This window comes from Drosophila teissieri, chromosome 2L, assembly GCF_016746235.2.
Source record: "Drosophila teissieri strain GT53w chromosome 2L, Prin_Dtei_1.1, whole genome shotgun sequence".
Lineage (NCBI taxonomy): Eukaryota > Metazoa > Arthropoda > Insecta > Diptera > Drosophilidae > Drosophila > Drosophila teissieri.
In genome coordinates, this window is record NC_053029.1 from 682,449 (window position 1) to 708,107 (window position 25,659).

The window sequence follows — 25,659 nt, forward strand, 5'->3', positions numbered from 1 at the left end:
CGTCGTCGTCGTATTGCTGGTTGTTCCTTAGCCTCGCTTCTTGGTATATCCATATCCAGGTGGCTTCGTCGTTATTTGTATTCGCTGCACTGTGAATTGACTGCTACTAATAATAACCACGAGCATTTAGATGCCCTCCTTCCGACTAAGGATAGCGTGGAACTTGCGCTCCTGCCAAATGAGTCCAAAAAAAGGAGGGTAAGCTATTCGTGGATCGAAGCTGAAAATACCCAATATATACAAGTACATATGTTTTGACTTTTTTACAAAAGTAAGGAAGTGTTTTAGTTAACTATACTATTCGTCAAGTCAATTTATTTATTTGAAAGACTGTACATACGAATTTCTCAAAAACTTATACACCCGATTTCCAATAAGGTATGAGCAGAGAGAAAAACAAATTTCAGCAGTTCCAGCACAGTATTGTTGATCTGCTGCAATTGATACGACCGCGAGTCGAAGACTGGCAAATGGAAATAACTCAACTGGACCCCAGAATCAAGCACGGCACTGGGACTAAGATTCGGAGTGAAGCTGCATCTTGGGCTGGTACTTGGGACTTGGGACTGGGGCAAATAATGATAATGACGACAGGACAGGCAAGGGCGATCGCACGGGTAGGTGGAGTGAAGATCCAAGGTGGAGGTGTGGTGCAGGCCAGAAATCAGCCACAAATAAATGAGTTCATGCAACGTCTTTGAAATGAAGACAAAGTGGATGTCGGTTCTCGGTTGTTGTGGCTTACGGACGCAGATTTCTCAGACGAAGATGGGGGATGTCTGTGGGGTGTCTGGATGAACAAAGAGGCAGCATCCCGTCGAAACCAGAAGTCCAGATTTCGTCTTCGTGTGTGAGCGTACTGTTCACTAGTCTACTCATTTTGCCAACTAATACAGAGAACTTCTAAGGATTAATGTGCACCAAAAAAACACTAAAACAGCAAATTCTCCTTAAATCCTTTATGAATGGGCGAGTCGACCACCTCTTCTCTCCTCGCTTCAGGTTCCCCTTCACTTGCTTCCATCAGCAACTTATTAAGAAATTTCATGGTATTTTTAATTATTTCATTTCGATTTATTTTAGTTTTTAAATATTTATTCTCTTGCTTTCGTTTAGCTATTAAAAACTATGGGCTTAGCAGATAGTGGATCCTTAGACTGCTTAACATTTTTACAGTTTTTTGCTAGAACGTAAAGAATTACACAAGTAGCATCACACACAAGTGAACATACACTATGATCCATAGCTATACATGTACATATCCATATATAATAACTAGTAACTAGGCTTTACTTAAAAGAATACTTAGATACATTCTTCGTTTCTACTCTTTGCTTCGTTATTTCATTTCAGTTTTATACAAGGGTGTCTTTTCTTTTCCCCCATTGATTACTAAAAACAACTTTTTACAATTTTTCCCATCTCACCTTCATATAGAATGGAATGGAAATGTGAGATGCAGCCTGATCTGATCCCCTTTAAACAGGGACTAAGTGCACTTAGTTGGCTCTGATAAAACTAGTTTAGTCCTACGCTACAGCTACAGTTATAGATTCTTATAAGCTACGGATACAGATTCGAGTGTATTCGGTTCGAGTTCGGTTGTTATTCTAGGCTCTAAATGCTTACAACGTATGGCTGTTCCGGCTCCTGCTGCTCCTCGCTTTTTGGCTTTGTGTGCACGCAAGTGAGTTTCAGAGAGTCTTTGTTGGCTTTGTTGTCGTTACTGCGATTGCATTGCATCCTTGCCCCACAGGAACCGGACTTAGGGTGGTTAGTTCAAATTTTAAAAGACGAATTTAAAGTGATTACTTTTGTAATATGCGCCATGAAGGACAATGGGGGGGGACAATAAAAGGCTTTCCAGTGGGGCACATAGGCTTTGCAATCGTTACTTAATGGGTAATGTATGTTATATATACAGCAATTTAAATAGGTGTGAGTGTTTCGATGTGTGCTTCTGTGTTTGTATATGGGTGAGTGGGGTGGTTCAATTAATACTATATGGATATACAGCTCCAGTGCCCGATTACATCCGTGTTCCCACATTTCCCCTCTGACTGGGCTGAGGGGCATGACCGTGGCGGGGCAGCGAGACATGAGGCAGGTGCGTGGGTGGTCCCGCCCCCAGAGGCGAAATGGATGGTGATCTTGTTGCCAACGGCGATAGAGAGGGTGAGAACGAAGGTGACATTGCTGATGAGGTGCTGAAGCTGCCACTCGCCTCATGTCCAATGGGCGATCTGGGCAAATGGGCGGGGGCTAGGCTCAAATGGGGTGGCAAGCGCATTGGCAGGTTAATGGCCCTTGGTGCCACATTGGTTAGCAGGGGAGGTGGTATGTGAGTGGGTGGTGCTGAGGGTGGTGGTTTGAGCACCACACTTCCTGCTCCCGCCGAGGAATGTGAGGAAGAGTGCTTGCTCTTGGCGGACGAGGACGCCCCACTGCCACTGTGCTCCGATAAGGTGTCATCTTTCAGTCTCGCTATTTCGGAAAACACATGCGCAAGTGGCTGATATTGCGGTCCCCAATCCAATAGGTAGTCCCAGTTGTAGCTGCCAGTCAATTCCTCCTCACTGTGAACTATGGAGCTCAGGGAACCACCCACATTGCTGCCACCCACCACAACCGGCACTGGAACAGGAACTTCTCCATAGCTGCTCATCACGCCATGGCCATGTGTGATAGCCGTTCCGATGGTTCCGATGGAACCCGCAGTGGTTCCCGCGTCATCTGCACTGCTTCCTATTTCTGAGCCAGCTCCTGTCACATCATTCAGTTTGGCATAGATGAGGTTCGTAATATCCGACCGTGCTGTGGCATCATCATCGTGGTACAAGTGCATTGGGTGACTTGAACCAGCCATACTGGAAGCTCCTCCTCCTGCGCCACTAGGATCGTGATCTACGATGCCCAAACGAGCCAAGTACTCCTGGGTATTTTGCACGGATATATCCGATATTCGGCCATCATCGCTGCCTGCCCCAGCACCACCATTGCGGTGATGCAGTGGTCCCTCGTTGATCATACGAATCTCCTCATCCTCCCCATCATCCTCCGCAGAGCCTCGGCCACTGGAACCGGACTGTTCGGAGCCGGACAACTCGGAGGTTGTGGCTGCTCCGGAGCTGCCAGCATGAGCTCCAAACGGAGGAATTTCGTCGTACTTTGGAGGAGCGAATTGACCAGAGGCCGCTCCTGCAGCACCGCCCGATATGCTACCTCTTATAGGGATCGTGTCGAAAGCACTGGGGTCAACATAGCTGTTGGTATTTCCCACTCCCGCTGTGTCCGTGGCAAGATGAGGCTTGACCGCATTCCTCGGTTTCCGGCTTCTCATATGGATGAATAGAAAGATTCCGGCGGCAGCGCAGAGGACTAGAAGAAAAGCTACCAGTAGACCAATAGCCCAATCGCCAATGGAACCACCTGACGAACCACCTGCACTGGCGAGGTTAGTACCTGGATGTGCCAAAGGATCCAAGGCTATCTCGACAACAGCCATGCTGGATAAGGAGTTATGACGCCCCGAGGAAGCTGAGATAACTAGACTGATATCTCGACCATCCATATACAGATTGCCGTCTCCGTCGCCATCCAGTTTGAGTTTCCTCTTGATTAGAACAGCTCCACTGCTGCGGTTTACCTTGAAATGCGAGTGTGGGGCACTTAGCTGGTAGACCACTCGCCCGTCTGGGCCACTGTCACTATCAGTGGCAGTCACTTGACCCACCACGTAGCCTTGGGGCAGGGCCACGGCGGCTGGCAGGACAAATCTGTAGGTGCGCTCTGTGAACTGCGGGGTGAACTCATCCCTGGACTCAATCTCCACCCGCACAGCCACACCGGCCTTCTTACCGCCCATATCGGAGGCTAGAAGCTCCATGTCATAGCGCTGTCTTTGCTCATAGTCGAATACGAAAGCGGATGTAACCAGACCAGTTTCTGAATCCACTCTGAACATTTTCCAAGAGCTCTCGTCGCTGGGAGCAGGACCTATGCTGTAGTTTAGTTGCCCGAAGGGTCCCTTATCCAGATCACTGGCATGAGCACGGAATACGGAGCTGCCAACGGGCTCGTTTTCAGCCAGGAAGTGAACATATTCAGACAGCGGGAACTTGGGGTCGTTGTCGTTCTCGTCGTGGAGTTCCAATCGAAAGGGTTGCAAGCTGCAAAGTGGTCTTTGATGATGACTATCGCAGGCTCTGATAATAAGCTCGTAACTCTTGGCTCCCGAATCGTAATCCAATCGATTGTTCACAAAGAGAACGCCGGTGACCAGATCTATCGTAAACATGTGCTCATCATTGCCAGAGGTTATGTCGTATACCACTTCCGAGCTTGGGGTGTTCTCCTGATCGGCATCAATGGCTTGCAGCTGCGCTATGGAGTATCTCAGAGGAGCCAGTTCGCTGATCTCAGCCTCATATTTGGCGCTGCGATCGAAAATTGGGAAGTTATCGTTGGCATCCAGGATTGTTATGATTACTGAGATTCCAGACGAAGAATTTAAGCTAGAAGTGAGTGGAGGCCCATGGGGATGGCTTAAAACCAATCGCAGTTTGTAGAGATCATTGCGTTCTCTGTCCAAGGGCTTGACCAAAACAATTGCTTTGGACTGGAGCAACTCAAAAGTGGATTCTTCATTTCCAGCAATAATCGCAAAGGACTGATCTAGAGCATCCTGTCCCAGCTGGAGCACAACCGATCCCAAAGGTGCCGACTCGCTTATCTGAGCCCTATATTGGTTCTGTAAGAATTGCGATCGTCCGGAACCGTTGTCACTAGCCTGTACTCTCAAAAGTGTTGAGCTTTTCAAAACTGGTTTTCCTGCGTCCTTGGCTATAATTCCTACAAAATAATCCCCACTAGGGGATACAGCCGGCTGCAATCTGGTCATATTAACAGACACAACACCGTTTGATGGGTGCACTGTGAAACCCTCCTGGGGAGGTTCAATGATATACATGACCTTCGAGTTGTTGCCCTCCGAGTCTGCGTCAGTGGCGTTGACTGTTAGCAGTTCAAAGTCCACGGAAAGACTCTCACTGATCTCAGACATGGCTGGCAGAACGGCAAAGTAAGCCGGAGGCTGTTGGGCCAGGAACACTGGTGCATTGTCGTTTTCATCGTTCACTCGCACAGTGAGAACAGTACGAGCTTCGTGGGCTGCATCGGAAGCAATCACATCGAGTTCATACTCCTGCTGGAGCTCATAGTCCAGCCGACGTTTTAGAACGAGCTTCCCGCTGTATCGATCCAAGGCAAAGATGGACATGTTTTCTATATCCACGGTGGAATCTGCGCCAAGGCGGTAGGTCAGGGCGGGGTAAGTGTCCACATCGTTGGCTGAAATAGAGGTTATTACGGCTCCGAGTTCCGTAGCTGAAGAAGAAAGGAAATGGAATAATGGAAAAGAAAATGTATTACATTGTAAAGATATATATGTCAAATATTAATCTCTGGAATATTTTAAAATATTGTGTATTTTTAAAGCAACACCTACCTTCACTGACAGTGACGAGATTGTTTGGCGGAAAAGTGGGCTGGTTGTCATTCACATCGACGATCTGCACCCTGATAGTGGCCGTGCCAGTCATTTGGGGCACTCCCTCATCGGTTGCAATTATCTTGAGCTTATATATATCGCGAATCTCCCGATCCAGCACTATGTTTGTCCTAACTATGCCACTGAAGGCGGGTTCAATGACGAATGCATTGTCGTGGTTGCCATCAACGATATGATATCGCAGGCGAGCGTTAGAGCCCGCATCCGAATCGAATGCATGAACTTGTGCCACAAAGGTTCCCTTGTTATTTCCCTCTGAAACTGTAGCCACAAATTGCTTCTGCGAAAACTTTGGGCTATTGTCGTTCTCGTCTTCGAGCTCAATCACTAGTTCCGCATAGGTGGCCAGGAATGGAGCATCTGCGGTGCGAGCAACTAAGACCACATGTATTTCATTGGGTTGGCTGTTGGTCAGAGCGAAAGATGAGGACGTCAAGGCTCTTTGCGATCGGGTGCTATTATTCGTATCCTCCTCTGATGATTCGTTTATTTCCTCCTCATAATGCAAAGCTCTGCCGCGGTTTAAGGCTGACATTGAGGGTGTGGAGAACCGATCGTAATCAAGTAAATGGGGCTTATTCACCCTTATTTCACCTGAGAGTGAGTCTAAGGACAAAATTCCATCTTCATTTCCTGCGCCAAAAGAGAATTGCACCTTTTGCCGGCGGCCATCACTGCGCAGTGCAACTACTTGAAGAAGTCTTGTACCCGATGGAGAATTCTCCTTGAGCATTACTCTATAGGTTTCGTTTTGAAACCTAAGAACTGGAGTTCCTTGTGGTGCTTCTCCTATTAGAAGTTCAATGAGGCCCAGACTGGATTGAGGCGGAGTTCCCTTATCCCTGGCAATGACCTCCAGGTGTAACAGCTTTCCAGATTCACTGGCCAAACTCTGGGAGGCACTCAAGGCACCCGTGCTCGGATTTATTCTGAACTTGGCACTCACTGCTGAATTTTCAGCCTGCAGGGAATACACAATCTCGGCATTCGCACCCAAATCTGCATCTAGGGCTTGAACCTTCAGCAAAGTCTGACCAGGCTGGAGGAGAGCTGGAACCTGCCCTATATAGGGATATCGCTCGAATACGGGTCTGTTGTCATTAATATCCAGCACGTTGATCTGCACCGGAACCGTAGCTGATCTCACTTCATAACGTCCTCCGTCCGTGGCCAATACCATGAAGTTGTAGCTCGCCTGCAGCTCGCGATCCAGTTTTCTGCAATAAAAACAGAGATGGGCAAGAGGGAAACGATTCAATTAATGGGCCAAACACGATCACTCGGCGATGGGCGCCGCTTGCGACACTAATTAGGTATCTGTGGGACCCCCTGCTATCTTACTACAATATATAATCGAAATCCCACCGACAATTAGCCACACGAAATGATTCGCTGTGGATCCAGTCAGAAAGAAAGATCTGACGAGCTGGAGACACTGAGAGAAATGTGATTTTATTTGATCTGAAAATGTATCTGTTGGACGACTAGTTACCAAAGAGACCTTATGCTGAACATGTCATTCGCTTTATGTTCTGTACTGTTGAATACTATGATAATATGATTACTATACAGCTTTAATACAATTAAAATCCTTTTTTCCACCAGTGCATATAGTTGTGGGGCTGAGTGGTAATTAAGTCATTTGTTTGTGGTCTTCCCACTGGGGATGTAAACTCGCATTAGCATTCGCTCGGCTTGAGTTTTCTTGATCTGCGGCCTCAGTTGACTCGTCTTCTTGGCCAGAAAACTAATCCCGGCAGTCGAGACGCCCTGCCTATCGCTATCACGCGGCTCTCGTGGCTCGTCTCCGCTGGAACATGTTTGCTGCCACAAATAATAAACCTAAATGATTGCAATCCTTCGCAGTTGAATTAAAGTCGCTCCAGTCGGAAGGCAGTCGCCGCCGTTCCATGCCATTCCGCGCTTGCATGTTGGCCAATAAAACGAATTTAGTGAATTACAAGCTCATCCCGGGCAGAGGGCCATTTTATGAATTGAATCAGTCAAACTGAAGTGAAGGAACAGCGAGTTGGCTTGTTCAGAGCTCAGAGCTCTGATCTCAGATCTCCTCGGTTCTATCGTCCACCCCCCTTGTTTTTTAGGATGAATGTGAAACAACAGCAGAAATGCTTTCAAGGGTCAGTCATCAGTCGAGGTTGTTTTTGTTACTGTGGTTGATCACAGGCGTGGACTTGGGGCTTGTGGTTGCAAAAGAAGGGGTCGGTGTACGGCTTGGAACTGAGGGATTGGGCTAAGTTATGTCCTTCACTGAGGGAAGTTTGGTTGAATGGGACTTTGTATGCTGATTTTGGAGCTAAATCTAAATGATTTCTTTGCAGCAAACAGTTTCTATAGCATGTATCATAGACATTTGTAACAATAGTTTTTAATTACTTTAAACCAAAAGGTACGAATCGTAGTTGTTCTTCATTATTTTCCTCAGTGCAGCGGTTAGCCCTAAGCTCTTGACTATGCTTGGCTTGTCCATCGCCAGTCAGTCAGCTACGGCCAGAAAAAATAAAATTAAACCTAGCAACATCGGACTAAACAAGCGGCAGGCGCATTTTTGTCTTTCCCCCTGTTTTGTTTCCCCGTTTCCATGTTGACTGCCAAGGCGGGTTTAAGTCCAGATCCCAGTTTCAATCCAGGTACCAAGTTCCGAGCTCCAATACCGATTGCAAGTCCAACTGCAAGTCCAAGACTAACAACAACGTCACGAATTGTCTCTCCGTCAGTCTGATTGTCTGCTCTACAATTCTGGTCCGTGCGCTATTGCCTTGCCATGTGGAGCTTCTTGATCTTTATTCTTGACTCTGGTCTTCTTGTGTTTTTTTTTGTGCTTTTCGGCGGTGGCGGGTATTTCGTTTTTATTGTTTGCCGACAATCAGTGAAAGATAAAAATTGGTACATGACAGCGGATCGCGTTTGTATAAACGGCAACACTGACGCTACTGTCATTTCAAGTGCCCCCTGCTCGGAAACTCCCCTTCCCATTTATATACCACCCGGTTCTTCATCATCCGATCTCCGATCTTCGATCTTTCTCGGCCGGAACTGAGCAAGAGCTATGTCAGACGGAACAAGCAATTGTTGTCATCATTGATTGTCAATAAGCATAAATTTTGCACCAGAGGGGGCCCAGGAAGGCCACAAAGAAGTGCAGAGAGAAAAACTCTCAAGATGAAATTCCTAATGAAATATTTGAAGGAATAAGAAATATTGTCTTTTCACAATAGACCAGGTATTTTTCCTTGTGCACAGGCAATAAGCAAGAAACACACTTTTGAGGACAGGGGCTCATTGAGGATTCACGTTGGACTCCGATTCGAGTTGTAGCCCCACCTTAAGCTATTTATAGGATTGTCTGTGGGAGGAGATGGCGCAAAAGTGCCCAAAAGCAGGAGGGGAGAAGGGCAGTGATGACAGGAGACGGATTCGCAACATTGTCGCTGGTTGCGTAGGTTGCTGATACACCTCGGATACCTCGGATACATCGATTTCCATGCCGCATTAGCTGAGGAAATTATGGCAATGGGTTTTTGTCGCGCGTCCTTGCTTAAGATCGGTTTTTGAGATAAGATCAAGCCAAGCAATGACCCACAGATACACAGATACCGAAGAGATCACCTAAGTACAATCTGAAACTGAAACTTACCCCACGGTGGTGATTAATCCGCTCTGGCTGTCGATGGCAAACTGCCATTGCGTTTCATTGGCCAGGGAGTAAACGAGTCTGGCGTTGATGCCCAAATCCGCATCCACCGCATTAATCTGCAGCACACTGGTGCCCAGTGGTGCGTCCTCCTGCACACTGCCAGTATATTTGCTCAGCTTGAACCTTGGGGCATTGTCGTTCTGATCCTCGACGAATATGGTGATGTTGCAGTGTCCTTGCCGGCTCTTCGGTTGCCCCCGATCAGAGGCCTGGATCTGCAGGGTGTACCGAGAGTGTTGTTCTCTATCCAAAGGTCGGGCACTAAGTTCTCCTGAACTGGAATCAATGCTGAACTTGTTGCCCAGATTGCCGCCTATAGTGGAGGAGATATAATAACACAATGGAACAATTACTTAGGTTTTTGATTAAAGTGCCTTTAAATTAAAAAAATCTATCTAATTTAAAAAATATAATTGATTTCAAGTTTTTCTTTTATCTTACCCGTAATACTGTAAGTAAGATCCGCATTCGGACCTTCGTCCAAATCGCTGGCCACCACAGTGTGGATTACACCGGGTTCACTGTTTTCTGGGACAGATAGACCATAACATGACCCTGGTCGGAATTCCGGGGAGTTGTCGTTGACATCTCCTACCGTTATGTAAATTGTGGCCACATCGAAGTGCTGGCCGTTCGATGCATCTCCGATGCTGTCCGACGAGCGTTGCTTTCTCACCACCGAAGAGGACAACGTCGACAGGCGGTTGGCATCCCGTACGTAGACGGGCAGGACGTAACTTGCCTGGGCCTCCCGGTCAAACTGACCCCGGGTGGTTATGATGCCCCTCTGCCAGTCCACGTGGAAAAGATCATTCGCCACGCCCGCGGGTATTTCATAGCTTAAATTGGCTGCGAAAATAGGTGTAGAAATATTAGGAAATTATTAGAACGTGCATTTCTTAAAATTCTTCCCCTCTAAATATTAAAAAATGTGTTGAAATCCTTACCATTTTCTGCTCCGTGCAGTGACTTGGCAGTAACCTGCAGGACAAAACTTCCGCTAGGAACGTTTTCCAAAATTGTGGCTCTATAAACAGCCTGAAGAAATCGGGGTGGATTATTGTGGCTGCCTTGGACGATAAGGTGCAGATTTAGAGAGCTTTTCTTCGGCTCCGGTTGACCATGATCTTTGGCACTGATGATTAGATTAAACCGTCCACCCTTTTCCACATCCTCGGTGGCCGGTGGAAGGGACTTAACCAGCTCAATTATCCCTGTTTGGGAATTGATTCTAAAGCGACCTTCTCCATTGCCCCCCGTGATTTCGTAGGTAAGTCGTCCATTATCGCCGGAATCCTCATCCACGGCTACAATATGCGCCACAACCTCGCCAATTCTAGTTGCGTCACTAATGGACAGAGAGGCCGTTTTGCCCCCACTTGAATTAGGTGAAACAAACTGCGGGGCATTGTCGTTGGCATCTATGACTCGTAGTCTTACGGTCACCGAAGTCTGCAGTCTTTCTGTTACATTTGAGGATTGATCCAATGCCTGCACAATTAGAAGATACTCCTGCACAGTCTCAAAATCCAAAGGAGCTTGCAGACTGAGTGATCCCGTCAAGGAATCCATGCTAAAAAGAGTCATAGCCTGCTCTTGGCTTTCATTAAGTTGGGGGAAGTATCGGATCAATCGATACTGTAGGTCTCCATTGGTTCCCGTGTCCGCATCCGTGGCCGTGAAGTTGTGTATTATTGTACCAACGGGCGTGGCTTCGCTCACCTAAGAAATATAATTTATATATATAATATATAAATAAATATTTCCGCATTTGTAAATTTTTGTTTAATTCTAATCGGTTCAATTAGTATACAAAGATCATAAACAAGTTACCTGAAGGTCGATAGGATCCTGTGGCCATTCAGGGGCATTATCATTGACATCGGCCACCTCAATCTTAACCGTGATGGCGCTGCTCTGCGGATTATTAGTAGCAGTGGTGTCTAAAGCCCTAATTTCCAACCTAAATTCGGATTGAACCTCTCTGTCCAAGAGACGGGCCACGACCAGGTTGCCCGAATGTCGATCGATGTCGAAGGCAGCCTCGATCAGGTCCTTGGTCAGGGGATTTAGAGTGTAGGTGACGCGCAGATCTTCGAAGGACTCCTCCACGCTATTTCTGACGATATCCGCCGGACGTTCGATGGGACTGATGGAACCGACCACATGGCCAAGGGCGGCATCCTCGCGTACCTGCACAAATACCAATTATAGATTATTTTCGTGGCTTATTAAGAGGAATATGGGAGGTGCGGTCGGTCGAAAAGCGGAGGATGATGACTTCTTGGTCCGCTTTACTTGGACCTGGTTGTTCCTCGGCGCGTATCTTAATCTCAACAACAGTGTTGAAAATCCAATCTTAAAGCAATAATTCATACTTCAAGATTACGAAGGCAGCAAACATTTAAAAATTTCATTCCCCCCTCCAAAAGAAGAGAGGCACAGAACAGAGGAACCTGAATCTTGAAAGGAAGCCTGTCCAGACTCAGGTCTCAAGTCCCAAGTCCCAAGTCGCCGACCAATGGCATTAAAAAGAAATTATGCATTCCGACCAAGTTGGCGGCCCCGAAAATCACTGCAGAAAAATGTTGTGAACCATATGAGCAGCGGGATTTGGGGGTTGCGAAGGGGGGAAGAATCTTCGAAGACACAAGAGACTCCTCACAAGAATTTAATATGCAAAACCGCAAAAACCGTTCCAAAAGGTCCTTTCAACGAAAAAATGGAACGAAACAAGAAAGGTTCTTTCTTGCAGTGGGTATCTTTTTTCATAAAATAAAAACATTGCAAATATTGTTTGGGTCGCCAAAATGGAGACACAAAAATGACAGTCACGAGATTTATGCCCCGCCAAGATTACGCAGTTGGCTGCCCAAATGGGCGGCGGTGAAGAGAGGCAAAGAAAGAGTGCACTGCAAAAAACTCGAGGGCTTTCGTTTGCTTGTTGGCATTATGGTTTTCCAATATTAGACTTTATAAACACACGAAAAACAAATAAATATTTTTGTTTAGGAAGAATTCTCAAAAATGACAAAATGGAAAACCCAAATAGGCATTTCTTGAAGAGAATATCGTTTTTTCATGTGTTCAAAGTTTTAGTCAGTAGTTGACTAAGGGCAGCGACTTTTTTATTTCGAATTTGGCGAAATTATTCACAGAGCCAAGTCACAAAATGGAGAATGATTTGTACTGCACTTTTATGGCAGGATCCTAAATAAAATGGGAAAAGGAATATAAAAACCGCGGTTGATGAAAGAGAGTGGGATCTGCTGGTGGGGGAATTGCTTAATTACATCAGATTTATTGTGGCAATCCGTCGCTGAGTAATTGGCATCAGCGGAAAACGCCGACTGCGACTTTACGGCAGAGTGCATCTCTGTTAGTTTAACGCCAACGCAAAAGAACAAAAGCCGAAACGAGAATGCGGCACGGTATCAAAGCGAATTCAAAAGGCCGACCGAAATGCAACGAAATGTGTCAATTTTAATTGTGGCCGAAGCGGATTTAAGGGACGCGCAAGGTCTCGACCTGGGATCTTCGGGTTTTGTTGTGGGCAAGCTCTTCCCCTGCTCCTTGACAGACTGAGTTTGCCCTGCGAGAGGCAATTAAATGCATGTCAAAGCGTCGCAGCCATCAGCGGTTGAGGCCGCGTCTCAGTCCGAATTTACAGATCTGAGGAAAGCCTGGGATTCGGGGAAGCCGGGGAACCCGGGAAACCCGGAGAACCGGGTACTTGGGAGTGGAGAGTATGCAAAACATGTGCGAATCGAACGTGATAAAAATGTTAAAGGGTTCCCAAGCGAAAGGAGAGGCCAAGAAGCGGAGCAGCATGCCAACATCTAAGCAGGCGAGTTCCTTAAGGCACGAGGCGACTACTCCTTCAACCTCCTCCGTCCGTTGGTCTCTGATCTCTCAACTGACGTCTCGAATCGCACTTAATAGGCCTAGCTAAGATCTCCTCCTTATGGAGGAGGAGGAGGACTAGGAGGAGGAGGCGACTTGTCACAGAGCATAGTGACAATTACGCGTGCGCAATGAAAACGCCGACAATGGAAGACTATGAAGACGGGCACTGTGAAAAATAAGGGGTTATAATGAAGAAAATTTTTCATAAAAAAAGTGATTCTAACCAGATTCTATATATGGCCCTTCTTTCTTAAAAACATTAACCCTTTTTTTTATGTTAACCCTTATTGTAATTTTAAATGTAATACATTTATAATGGTTTTGAGCTATACACTCTAAGCACTGGTAAACGGTATTAATGCATTTGGTCCTTTTTGCCTAGTGTAATTTTGGCTCTCAGGGCTTTAAATGCAAATCGCGACACTTCCCACGTCTGTGGCACTCGGTGACATCTGCTTCCGAGCACTTTGAAGGGGCGGCAGTGGGAGTGGAGTGGAGAGAGAATGCACCAGGAGGTAGAGGTGACCAGGAAGGGATTCGGTCGGGCAGAGTCGTGTTCTCGGCTATTGTCACGTGAGGCCATAGCTGCGGCTACAAATCATCCGCTGCAACAAAGGCGGCAAAGCGAAGGCACTTGGCTAAAAGCAAGAAAACTGGAAAAGGCGACAAACGCGCTGCTCACGATTGTAGGGAAAATGGTCGTGTAAAACTGGAAGCGTCAAATAGACAAAAGTTTTCCAGGAAATATACCGCTGCTGCTTGCTGCTCCTCCAACATTGCTGCCCCCCCTCTGTATACCATTCCAACCCATCCCATCCAATCCCAAACAGAAATGACCCTCGCATAAATCTCGCACTTACCCTGAAGACCAAGCTGGAACTGGTGAATGTTGGGCGGTTGTCGTTCAGATCCAAGACTTCAACCCGCAACATCCGTACCGTTTCCCTGGGCGGACTGCCGCCGTCGGATGCGGCCACTCCCAGTCGATAGATGCTCCTTTCCTCGTGATCCAAAACCACTCGAGTTCGGATCACTCCGCTACTGGGATCGATGCTGAATAGTCCGTGTCCATCAGAGTCCCGTCCCTTGACAATCGAATAGGTAATGGAGGCATTCTGGCCGTGATCCCGATCGACAGCTCGAACTCGCACCACTTCCGTTCCCGGTGGCTGCTCCTCTCTTACGCTCACCACATCCTCCTGCGGATCTGCGATCTCGGGAGCGTTATCGTTGACATCGCTTACGTGGATCCGTACGGGAACGCGAGCACTTCTAACTGGAGTTCCCTGATCACGGGCCTCCACTACAAGGTCGTACAGCTCCCGGAGCTCTCGATCCAGAGGTTCTCGAGTGGAAATTTCTCCTAAAAATTTAAATGCCATAATTGTTAATTCGATATTCAGTTTAGTTTTGTAAATATGTATTCTCTATGGAATATTTTTTAAGTCTTCATGTAAGCTCTAAGCGCTTGTAGAAATAACTGACAAAGGTGTAATATGTTTTTAGAATAGTACAAACTGGTTTTAGAATTTGGTTTTGGCACAACTATTATTGTCTTAAATAATTTTGTAGCGAGGACTTCTTTTGTGGCATGCGAGCATTGTTGCCGCCTAACTGGGTCGCATATGATTACTGCCTCCGAAAGAAATTCATGTCATGCGAGTGCAAGCGGAGCGGAACCTGTTTGCCAGGATTAGCTGCACGAGATTTCCATATTTAATTTAAATGAGACGAGACGGAGAGGTGTCCCATACAAAAGCATACGGGTACCGCTCGCCTACAGCGGACACGCACATGGATGCGACGGACAGTGGCTGGATGTCAGGCCAATGATATTCCATTGACGGATGAGCTGACAGCGTTAAAACTGTTGTTGCCCGAACACTAATGGTCAGGCATCGGCATCGGGAACCACGTTTGAGACCCAGTCGAGATCTCGGATATCTCGGCGATCGCATTTTATCGCTTGGCAGGAGCAGGTTTGCCATGCGCTTGATCTATGGGCCAGTGGATGCCATATGTGCACAGCAAGAAATATCATTGAAAATTATTTAAAAGTTTAATTAATTTTAAGTTCAATATTATTCGGAAGAATTCAAAAAGTATCGTATGAAAACGAATCTTAATTGTTTGGTAAATAATATCTTCTTATGCAACCAACCAGAGTCTGAACACATTTCTTTGTGTGTAAGCAATGTGAGCTGGATCTCCAGCCTTTAGAGGTTTGAGGAGCAGTAATGAATGACCGTGGGTCATGGCTGGTGGCTTGACAGTTGCCACCGCCACCGGAGCGGCGTTGAGTGAGTTGTTCCCTGTTAGAGCAGGCTTAATTTATGGCCAAAAGGAAGCCCGACTCACCTGTGACGGGATGCACCTGGAAGCTGGAGTTGATCGGCAGCAGGCTGTATCTTATGGCGGCATTCTCACCCAGATCGAGATCACTGGCGGTCACCACTCCCACAACGGAGCCTCTCCTGAGGTTTTCCTCAATCCTAAATTCGTATTTTGATTTCTGGAACTTGGGATCATTATCGTTGGCATCGAGAACGCGAACTATGACACGTGTTTTTGCGTGGGCAGCGGGAGTGCCATTGTCCGTGGCCAAAACCGTCAGTTGATAGCGATCCCTGGTCTCTCGATCCAGAGGAGCACGCAAATATATCCAACCGGAGTTGGGGAATATGCCAAAATGTTGCGAAACGTCCGAGCTACTAATAGAGTTCGTGACATTGTCAACTCCGGCATCCACAATCCTATAAGTGATCCTGGCATTGTTGCCCGTGTCCAGATCGCTGGCATTAACTTGAATAATCTGCAATTGAGGAGCGGAAAACCAAAAGTTAGAGCATGGAATACCAAAGGGGAATGCATCAATCACTTGGGACCGAGAGCAGCCAGAGGACCAGGCGGTGTGTCTGTGTATCTGGCAAACCTCTGGAGAACTCGTTTCCGATGCCAAAGATATGAAGTGATTTTATGATCAAAACTAGTTCAGGCCAGAGAACCGAAAAGAAAGAGCCAAAGAGTAGAATCAGTGGAGGGACTGGCACTTGGGAGCTAAAGTCTCAACGTCTTGGCTCAAAAGCTTCAGTCGGTAGGAACTCCTCCTGGGTGTTGAGATATTTTCAGCGCGATATGACGTCCGCCTGACAAAAGCGTGACTTTTAGTGGCTGTTAATCAAATTTATGTGGCCCATTTAGTTTGCATTACACAGATTTATTTATCAATAAAATACCTTCAGCAGAAGCTGATGTAATGGAAAGGGCTCTTTGGCAAGATAACTACTATTTAAGCAGTATTTAAGCTTAGTGGGATATTTTAAAATGAATAAACGTTGAATTATAAATATAGGACGGGATGTTATTAAAGGAAAATGTATATTACCTGAGCATTGATCGATCGCGATTCGGATACATTCACAGAATACTCCTCTTTTTCAAAAACTGGAGGGTTATCGTTGACATCCTGTACATCCACCAGGATGGTTAAGTTCGTAGAAAGGCTCGGAACTCCACCATCAGTGGCGGTAACAATGAGGGAGTGTCGTTGGGAGCTCTCGTAATCTAAATGTTGTGACAAAATTAAGTGGCCAGATCTCGCGTCGATGGCAAAGAGTCTTTTTCCCGAATCTCCGACCAGGCTATAAGAAACTTGACCACTGCTTCCCGAATCTTTATCGTGAGCATGTGCCGCATAAAGTGGAGCTCCCAGTTCTGCACTTTCCGGTACGGAAATCCTAACCATACTGGCCTCGAACTCAGGTGCATTATCATTGACATCTTCCACTTCGATATTGACCTGGGTATGTCCATAAACCGGAGGTTCTCCCAAGGTGGCTTGGACGTTGAGTAGAACCTGGGACTTTGCCTCATGATCTAGGGGTTTTGCTATACGTATGTTTCCAGAGTTGGTTTCTATGCTGAAATAGCCATCAGGATCGCCGGAGTATATGGAATACCTAACCGGACTGCGATGAGCTGTAAAATAATAAATTAATTAAAGTTTTTCTATATAAATAGTAATGTAGGCAAATACTCTAAATCTTCGCGGATCTTAAAGGAAGAATGTAAGGTTAACGTTCTTAGTTTGCGAATGAAGAACGAGAAGTGCAATTATTTCTACCTCACTTTTCTCCTTCGGCAAGTGGACTTGAAGGAGCTCCGAAATACGAAATTAGGAGCCGCTGCTCATTAAAAGCCATTCAAAGGCTTCGACAATGAGTTTCAGGAACAATAGAATCGAGCAGGAGAAGGAGAAGGAGCTCTCGTCACCGATTGACACATGAGGCAGGTAGAAGTGGATGGGGATGTGGATGGGGATGGGGCACCACATATAAAGCATGAGGCATGAAAGGAAGTGCACAGCGAAAGCAGCAAATTAAACCGCAAAATCATTTTGCATAGCCAGCGACGATCGTGGATCGTCTGGGATTCATGCCGACTTGGATTGGATTTTACGACTGGGTTCTGGAGTCTGCAGTCTGGAACTGGAACTGAAAACAGGCCCTTGTATCGTTCTTCTCTGAGTTCAGTTCAACTCGATGACGAGGACGTTGTTGATGGGTGCAGATTTCTGCCGAAATTTGCGTTTGAAGTGCTTTGCTTTGGCTTTATTGTTTTGCTCAAAAAACCCGAAACTTGGAATGCAACTGTGCGTGTGTGACTTTGCTCATGGTGCTCTCATATTCGTTATGGCATAAAAAATATCAGAATATGTTCATTTAATAATCGGTCAGCTGAGTCCACAAGCAACCATCAATTGAAACATTAATTATTTACACAATTTTTAAATTAATGTTTAGGGTATTAAAATATTTATATTTTTATTAAATTGTCCTAAATTCCTTCATGGATCATAAGTGCATATTTAGGTTTCCAGATCAATGAACTAATTAATGCGCTACCCAATATTAATCGAATCTAAAGGATAGATTGTACACATATTACTTACCGATATCTCCACTCGCAGCTATCACAGAACCCACTACCGTGCCCCTCGGAATGTCCTCTTTCACATAGTAATTGTATCTGGCCTTCTCGAAAATCGGGGGTCGCTGCATGGCGTCGATGATGCTTAGGAAGACTACGGCGTCGGCATTGCTCCTTAGATTACCGCCATCGGTCGCCGATATATTCAGCATGTGCATGGGCTGGGTTCGAACGGATAGCATATCCGGACGGACCACGAAAATTTCACCAGTGGATCGATCAATCCGGAAGATTCCCGCCTCGTTGCCGGCTACTATTCTATACGAGACCTGGCCGAAGTTTCCGGAATCCGGATCCGTGGCCACCACAGCGACAATCGGAGTACTCGAAGCTTGAGTGGGGGCTTTCGGGGATTCCCTGAGCGATACTTTGTATTCCCTGGGATAGAAAACCGGACGGTTGTCGTTTACGTCCGTCAGTTGCATTTTAATCATGGCAGTGGTGCTCAGACCCCCGCGATCGGTGGCCAATACGGGGAATTCATAGCTACTCCTCCGCTCGAAGTCAAGTTCGCCGGCTATGCAAATCTCTCCGGAAGCGGAGCGCACCTCGAATTCGGTTAGGTGCTTGAAGCCTTCGCCGATGGTGTAGTTGACCATGGCATTTACTCCACAATCTGGATCACTTGCAGAAACCTAAAAAACAGGGAAAATAAAACCAATTAATATAAAGAGGTATGCGTTATAAAAGCTTTGCGTATCTTGACTGTTGCTGATTAATATCTGTAGCTCCCAATAAAATATACATTTTAAATAAATTTGCAATGCCCATGAATATTGGGGGCATGGTTCGGCTCTTGGTTATATTTTGCATATACGTACAGCTACAAATGAAGTTGTCAAAATTTTAATTTGATTTACAGGCACTGGCTGCCGTGGGCCTTCGGGGCTCCCGTTCCGGAGCTTATCTCCGGACCCTGTTCAGGGCTTAATTTGGCAATTTGTTATGCTCGATCCCGAGTGGAGGCCTTCCGCCCCCGAGCCCTCGTATCAGGCGAGTGTCAACTTAAGTTTGAGCCGAAAAACCGGGGTGAATCACTGGCAGAAAGGTTGAAGATTGCTGGGAAATGGGAGCAATGACTCCACTTAATGGTAGCCAATTAGTTGGCATTTTGCGTAATCGACATTTGCATTCTGATGGCTGTCTGCGAAGGAAAGAAAAGGAACTGGGAGTGGAGATAGAGTTTGTACGACTGAGAGTTGCCTTATAAATAGCCAACTAGCGGGGGCAGACATCGATCGGATTTTAACGCCAACGAACAAGCCGAGAAACCAGCAATTAAAACTGTCATTATTTCAACTTAAATGGGAGGCAGGGAAAGCGTTTCGCTTCCCTCCATTGAAAAACCAAACGAGTGAAGCCACGAATAACAGAGTAAACAAGCGAAAGCAAATCATTTGAATTTGCTAAAATTATGTGAATAACGTTTAAAGTCGTTTTTTAACGACCATAATTTAAAAGTTGTCTTAGGCCCTACACAAATGTAATTATGTTAATTACGAAGAAGACAAAGCATGAGCACTCTATACCTATTTTTTCTCTGTGTATTTCAAGCCCTTCCCCAGGCGTAGCTTAGAGTCCATGGTGATATGCATTTAAAGCTAAACGTGTCCGGGATCCCAGCACCCAGTTGTTGGGCTGCTCTCGTTGAATTTCAGCGCTAATTACACTTTTTGTAATTCTGGGTACTCGGTGCTGGGACTCGGACAGAAACCTGGCGGAGATCAGCTTAGATTGTTGCTGCGACTAAAGACTTTCAATGAGCTGAGTTGGGCAGCAGTTTAAACTCGTTTAACCCGGTCGGTGAAATTGTCACCAATGCAATGGCCGGGGGCAGTTCCAGTCCTGCGGTGGGATATGGGCTGGAACTGGGCCGTCGTCAGTCCAGAGATTGGCAATTTTATCTGTCAACAACATGGAAGTTCTGTGTGCAACTGTTTTCGGAACGCGGGATGCGACAATCTGAAGGAGGAGGCGGCAAGGGTCTGGTGCTAAATAAACGTACGCCCACACGAAATGAAGAGGAATCAGGGGTCGTGGGCTTGAAAGAAAAGAGACAGGCTATCTGCACTCAGAGAATAGTATTTAATAAGTCTTAAGATTATCGCATTTTTAATTTTATAAAGTGCGATGCAAAACTCTTGGAAATTTTGAATAAATTTGAAAATGAGGTAACCCTTTCCCTTTTAATAAAATATTTCCTACCCCGCCTGTGGTTATGCCAGCTGCATAAACAGGCAGGAGTGAAAGGCAAATCGAATGGAGGGCAGTGAATCCCAAAGTCAAAGCCAAGTGACATCTTCCAGGCAGCCAACAAGAAAAATAAAAATCCGAATGCGAACAATTGAAGTTCGTTTGCCCAACACATACATATGTGTGGTTTGAAGCAGCCAAGAGTTATTCATCTTTGTCAGCACGCATTTCTCACACTCTCCTGCAGGTGGGGATGCTTAAAAGGGGGTCAGGGGAGCAGGCGGAGCATTCAATGACCAATTATGGACTAACAAGGCCTCCAACTCCAACAGCGACTGCAGCTCCAACTTCAAAAGTCCCAGCTTCTGCTTTCGGCTGCTGTTGATGTATGCAAATAAGCTGTCAAAAGTAATTTCATTCAATTACCTTATTTAACGTAAAAAAGCCAAAACGAGCTAAGACAGAATAAGAGATGGTGATAAAGTGAGAGGGAGCGGGTGACGGGTGACGGGGAGTTGGCTCAAACCAAAGCAGTTAACAACAAAAGGATGAAGATGATTGCTGGAACAGAACGATCTTCAGCAGCCATGCGGATGTTCGAGGTTGCATTTTGATTAACACTACTACACTGAGAAACCAATCCATTTAACACCGTCAATAATTGATTTAAAATCATTATTACGATTTGAAGTTGGAACAACCACTTGAAGTGCAAGAGAAATGAGACTTAGAGTCCACGAGAGTGCACCAACACACTTGCGTGCTTTTTTTCTCGCAGTGATAATGACACGACGTTAGCAACAGAGTAAAGTCACACTACAGTTCTGGCTAATAGAAGTTGGCCAAATGTCGGTCGTGTCTTTGGTGCGGATTATCGCCGAGCCGAGTGGAGTGGAGTGAGTGGCACAAACTGAAGCTTGGAGTGTCTGAATCCGAGGGCAGCGAACAGTTTTGATAAGACATCCCCGGTGCAGTGAACTTTGAGACTGTGGAACTCTGGCTCTCCGAGACTTAAACTCACTTCGCGAATCGCAGCGTGCGGCGGCTTGCATACTTCTTATGCAATTTCCGGCAGATGTGGATGATTTAGCTGGCCCCGCCGCAACGACCAATACGAAAGGTGGCTGATGAGAAATGACTACGTGCTCACAAGTGCCGCGACCGACTTTATTTTACTCAGCGATTTAGTTTGAGCACCTTTCAATGGCCTCACTTAACACATGAGCTGGACTCAATCGTCATCAATCCTCTGCCAATTCCAATGCAAATTCGATGTGAAATCAATACGAGTCCACAACCCAATTGAGGCGAAGAAAGTGTTTGCCATATGGTGGGCGTCGTCGCTCAGGTTTCACTGTTCCATTCCATGTTTGGTAGGAGCAGAAAGCGTAAAATGTCTGCGGTTTTTAAACAGATCAATCCCCACACGAGAAAGAAAACCTCTAACATTATTAGGATTTAAGTTATTTTAAGTGTAAGCTATTTGACATCATTAATTAATCCCTTTCTTTTTTTTCCAGTGCGACTCTTCTGCGCCCCTGCGGTTTTATCTAACAGGTAAGTGACCAGCAATCGATTTAGTTATAAAGACATTCAGACCGCTGAGGGCTCGGCAATGAAGTCTCTTCTGCGCACCTGGATCCTCTGCGGCGTGTGAAGATTTCACACCTTTGCCTTGATTAGTCACGGCCTTCGCACCTCCCCGAACTTCCCGAACTTTTTGCGGGGCCTCCACATGGCAGCTGATTTATGTTGACGCCTTATCAGGACCCCTCAATATTTATTGCAATTTTTATAAATTATTTTTACACTCTCTCAAAATATGCGCGCAAAGAACTGAAGATTTATATGTGAGCAGATGTGATGGGGCCGCACCACCGGGAAAGTGGTACAGCGAAGGGGCGGAGGGCGTGGTGGTGCTGTGGTGCTGCAAGAGGTGGGAACGATCTATTTCTGTTTACTTTCTGCGGCTCGGTCTGGCCTTTCCCCTGTTTTTGTTGCTCTCTCTGTTGTCGCTGTGCATCGTCAAACACCAAAAGGCAATTCTAACAGTTGTTGCACCGCTGCACCACCAGTGTACCACCATTGCACCACCGCTGTGCCGCTTGTCGTGTTATTAGGAATTTTTAATTTTCCGGTATAGATTTCTGACTTGTACTCCGCTGCGTTCTCTTCGCTGCAATGTTTTTCAACACTTAGAGAAATCATTAAAATGCTTAAGATAGCAAATGTGCAAAATGTGTTTTGCGTAAATATAGAAAGCCGCCGATCATTGAATTTATTTATTTATATATTTTTATAATATTTATATATTATTTAAATATTTTTATAAACTCATCTTATCATTTTAGGATCAAAATAATACTAATTAACTATTCATTTTTCCCAGTGTCACGCTTTTCTTCTTGTTTTCTGCCAGAACTCTGCTCCACCTTGTCTCTGAGTGGTGCAGAGGTGCAGTGGTGCTGGGGCATCATCAAAATGCATCTAACAAGGTTGTTAGGTGTTAAATAAGTCTGCTTAAAAATTTATCTTGTACATTTCTTCCTTCATTTGATTTATGCTTGCTGGCACTTGGCTGCAGCTGTCTTCTTAGCCAATGCCCATTACCCCGATGCCACGCCCCCTTACGGTTACGTTTACAGTTCAGCTTTTGAGGCGGACTAAGCCTCAACTTTTGCTTTCGCCGCTCTGCGCTGAGAAAAACAGCGTCTATTGATAAATCAAAATACCAATAGATGCGTGAGCAGGGTGGTGCGGAGAGGCGCATGAGTGGGGGAGATTCAAATTTACCCGCTGGCCATGGACTTGACTGCAAAGCTGCGAGGATGTGTCTGCAAATGGCCAAAAACATGCGAACAACACAGCACAACTGGCCAGGGAAAAGGAGGAAAATGTTTTTGAAAAAAATCGCGAGTGGGGGAATGAATGCGTTTCTTGTGTTTTAAATGCCTCTGCGATATTTCCACCGCAGCTGCAACAAACTTGCCGCACCACCCGCCTGGATCTTCTCCTCTGCCCCTGCCGTTGCCGCTGTCCCTGCCCCAATGCCATCCTCCGATTCCAAACTCTGAATCCAACTTTGACTGCGATGATCGATCGTTGTACAAGTCCATGAACGTTTCTCGCTGGAATGCGCGTCGATTACGTGGCTTGAGTTCGGGTATCTGCTAGAGACAAAGTTCGTGAACTTGAATGGAAATCAGTTTCTGTTTGGTGGCCAAAAGCAGCCAATGAATCTTTAGTTTTGGCGTTAAAAAGTGTTTCCATACCAAAGGGGAAATTAGGAACAGTGCCATATTAGATGGTATGTGAATGTCAAGCTAGATTGCATCATAAACATTTTCACATTAAAATGAAGATGGAAACGTCTCCATCTCTTTAAAGTACGTACATTTTCTAGATATGGATCTCTAGCCCTACCAGCTGAGTAAAGTGTTCTTTCTTGTTGGACATAAATTGGATTTAAAATGGCGTTTTCTTGCGATTATTTTATTGGCCCTTGAAGTTAATCAAACATTGCAGTCTGATTTAATTGTACTCCCATTCTTCTTATGGCCTAAGGGCCATTACTCTCTGTTCATGTTCCTTTTTTATTCCCCTAGTAATCGGAGGCGCTAATCAATGCCTTCCTCATTAAACTGCAGTTCCTTCGGTGGCAGATGCAGCTGCAGCTAATTAAGTTGGATGCACGCTCCAAAGATCCTGGCCTCGCAACGTTAACGAGTTGCCCTTTTCTCCACGCCCCTGTGCCTGTCACCACCTACCACCTACTCCTCAGAGGCGATTCCACCCACACAGGGAATGAAATCAAGAGCGACAGGAAGTCATGCCCATGACAACAGGCAACTTCTGCCACTCTAAAGGAGGAGCCCAAGAAATGTGGTCCAGTCCGGGCCATAAAGCATTCTAATTGGCGCCGCTGGAAAGGAAGCAATGCCACGCAAAGGGTACTCTTGGAGTGATAGATTTGTTGTAGCAACTTCCGGGAAGAGTAGCCATCTTGGTTGTTATGCATAATAATTGTAAAATACTATGATTTTTATATAATTTTATAACATAATTGTGGGAAAAGAAGTTATGATGATGTGTATATTGACAGATCTTCGGCTGATAAAGAGCTATTTTTTTTTTTTTTGTGTAAGTTGCCAAGCCTAATGGCCAATGCTCGCGACTGACGACTGCGCGACTTTCCCCAAAGTGGCACCCAAAGTAGGAAATTGTCAATGAGTTGTCGATGGCCATAAAGCGCAGCACCACAACTGGGCCACACACAAAGTGGTGCACACAGACGAGGAACGACCATAAGCCCAGTTTGCTGATCGGATCGGGCCTTTAGCTAAAAGCCAGGCGATAAGAATCATGATCCAGCCCTAGACTCCAGCGACTTAACTCCATTACCCGGTGTTCCGTGTTCTGCAAACTCCCACCACGATCGCTGAATTTGAATTTGGACTCGATTTCGTCCGCCCACACATGGATCGTCGATTCCCGATTCCCAATTCGCGATTCGCGATTCTCGATCCTCAATCCGCGATTCTCGATCGCTGATCGTTCGTTCTCTAGGCCAATAACAATCGCAGTCTTCTGGGCCCCGCTTTTCCCTGTGACTTTGCATAAATTCTGCGGCGCACAGCCGGAGGAGGACTCCTCGCCAAATTGAAAATGTGAAGAAGAGCGCATAAATTTATTGAGATTGTGTAAATATTTGCCCGGAATTGAAATGTGGAAATGGGCAGGCATGAAAATTTACCTAGAACTGCTGTAGAGGTGGACCAATAAATAAAAGCCCTCTATTGTTTATGTTTCTTGAGCTGTTTATAACTTATTTGAATGCCGCTGATTTCAGAAACGCATATTATTGGGTAACATATGGCATGTTTGAAAATTCTGTATATTTAAAATATGTTTATAAAGGTGATTTTGAACTAAATGGAGGACCAGGGCGGGCAGCCTGGTAAATAAATTGTCTATTTTCACTGCTCTAAAAATAGCAGACCAATTAATTAGGCAGTATTTTGTTTATTTTATTCCTAGCCAGCACTTATGCACTTAACTGCACTCACCGCAATTCGGTTTGATTTTATTGTCGCCGACTTTGGTCACTTTCGATCTTGGCTTTGTGCCTGCAACTCTGGCTTTTTCGGTTTGCCTGCGAGTTTGGGCTCGGACTTGGGTTTCGGTTTCACTCTTAGTTCGGTTTGATAAATGCGAACGGCGAGCACGTAAAGTGGACAACTCTCTGTACATGGCAAGTGCCTGGATCGCGGTTTTCGGATCTTGGATC

General features: G+C 45.8%; 1 protein-coding gene across 1 annotated transcript in view; it reads right to left on the minus strand.

Annotated features, from left to right (window-relative positions):
- Positions 1-1,111: 1,111 nt before the first annotated feature.
- The window catches only part of LOC122625964 (protein dachsous), a 59,955-nt gene continuing 35,407 nt past the window's right edge, over positions 1,112-25,659 (minus strand). The window contains exons 2-11 of the mRNA XM_043806040.1: positions 18,142-18,814; positions 16,576-17,168; positions 15,549-16,002; positions 14,051-14,553; positions 11,118-11,477; positions 10,232-11,006; positions 9,726-10,133; positions 9,225-9,597; positions 5,507-6,786; positions 1,112-5,385 (exon numbers count right to left, since the gene is read on the minus strand). Of these exons, the coding sequence (XP_043661975.1) occupies positions 2,030-5,385; positions 5,507-6,786; positions 9,225-9,597; positions 9,726-10,133; positions 10,232-11,006; positions 11,118-11,477; positions 14,051-14,553; positions 15,549-16,002; positions 16,576-17,168; positions 18,142-18,814 (8,775 nt within the window). The 3' untranslated portion in view covers positions 1,112-2,029. The remainder of the gene's footprint in view (positions 5,386-5,506; positions 6,787-9,224; positions 9,598-9,725; positions 10,134-10,231; positions 11,007-11,117; positions 11,478-14,050; positions 14,554-15,548; positions 16,003-16,575; positions 17,169-18,141; positions 18,815-25,659) is intronic.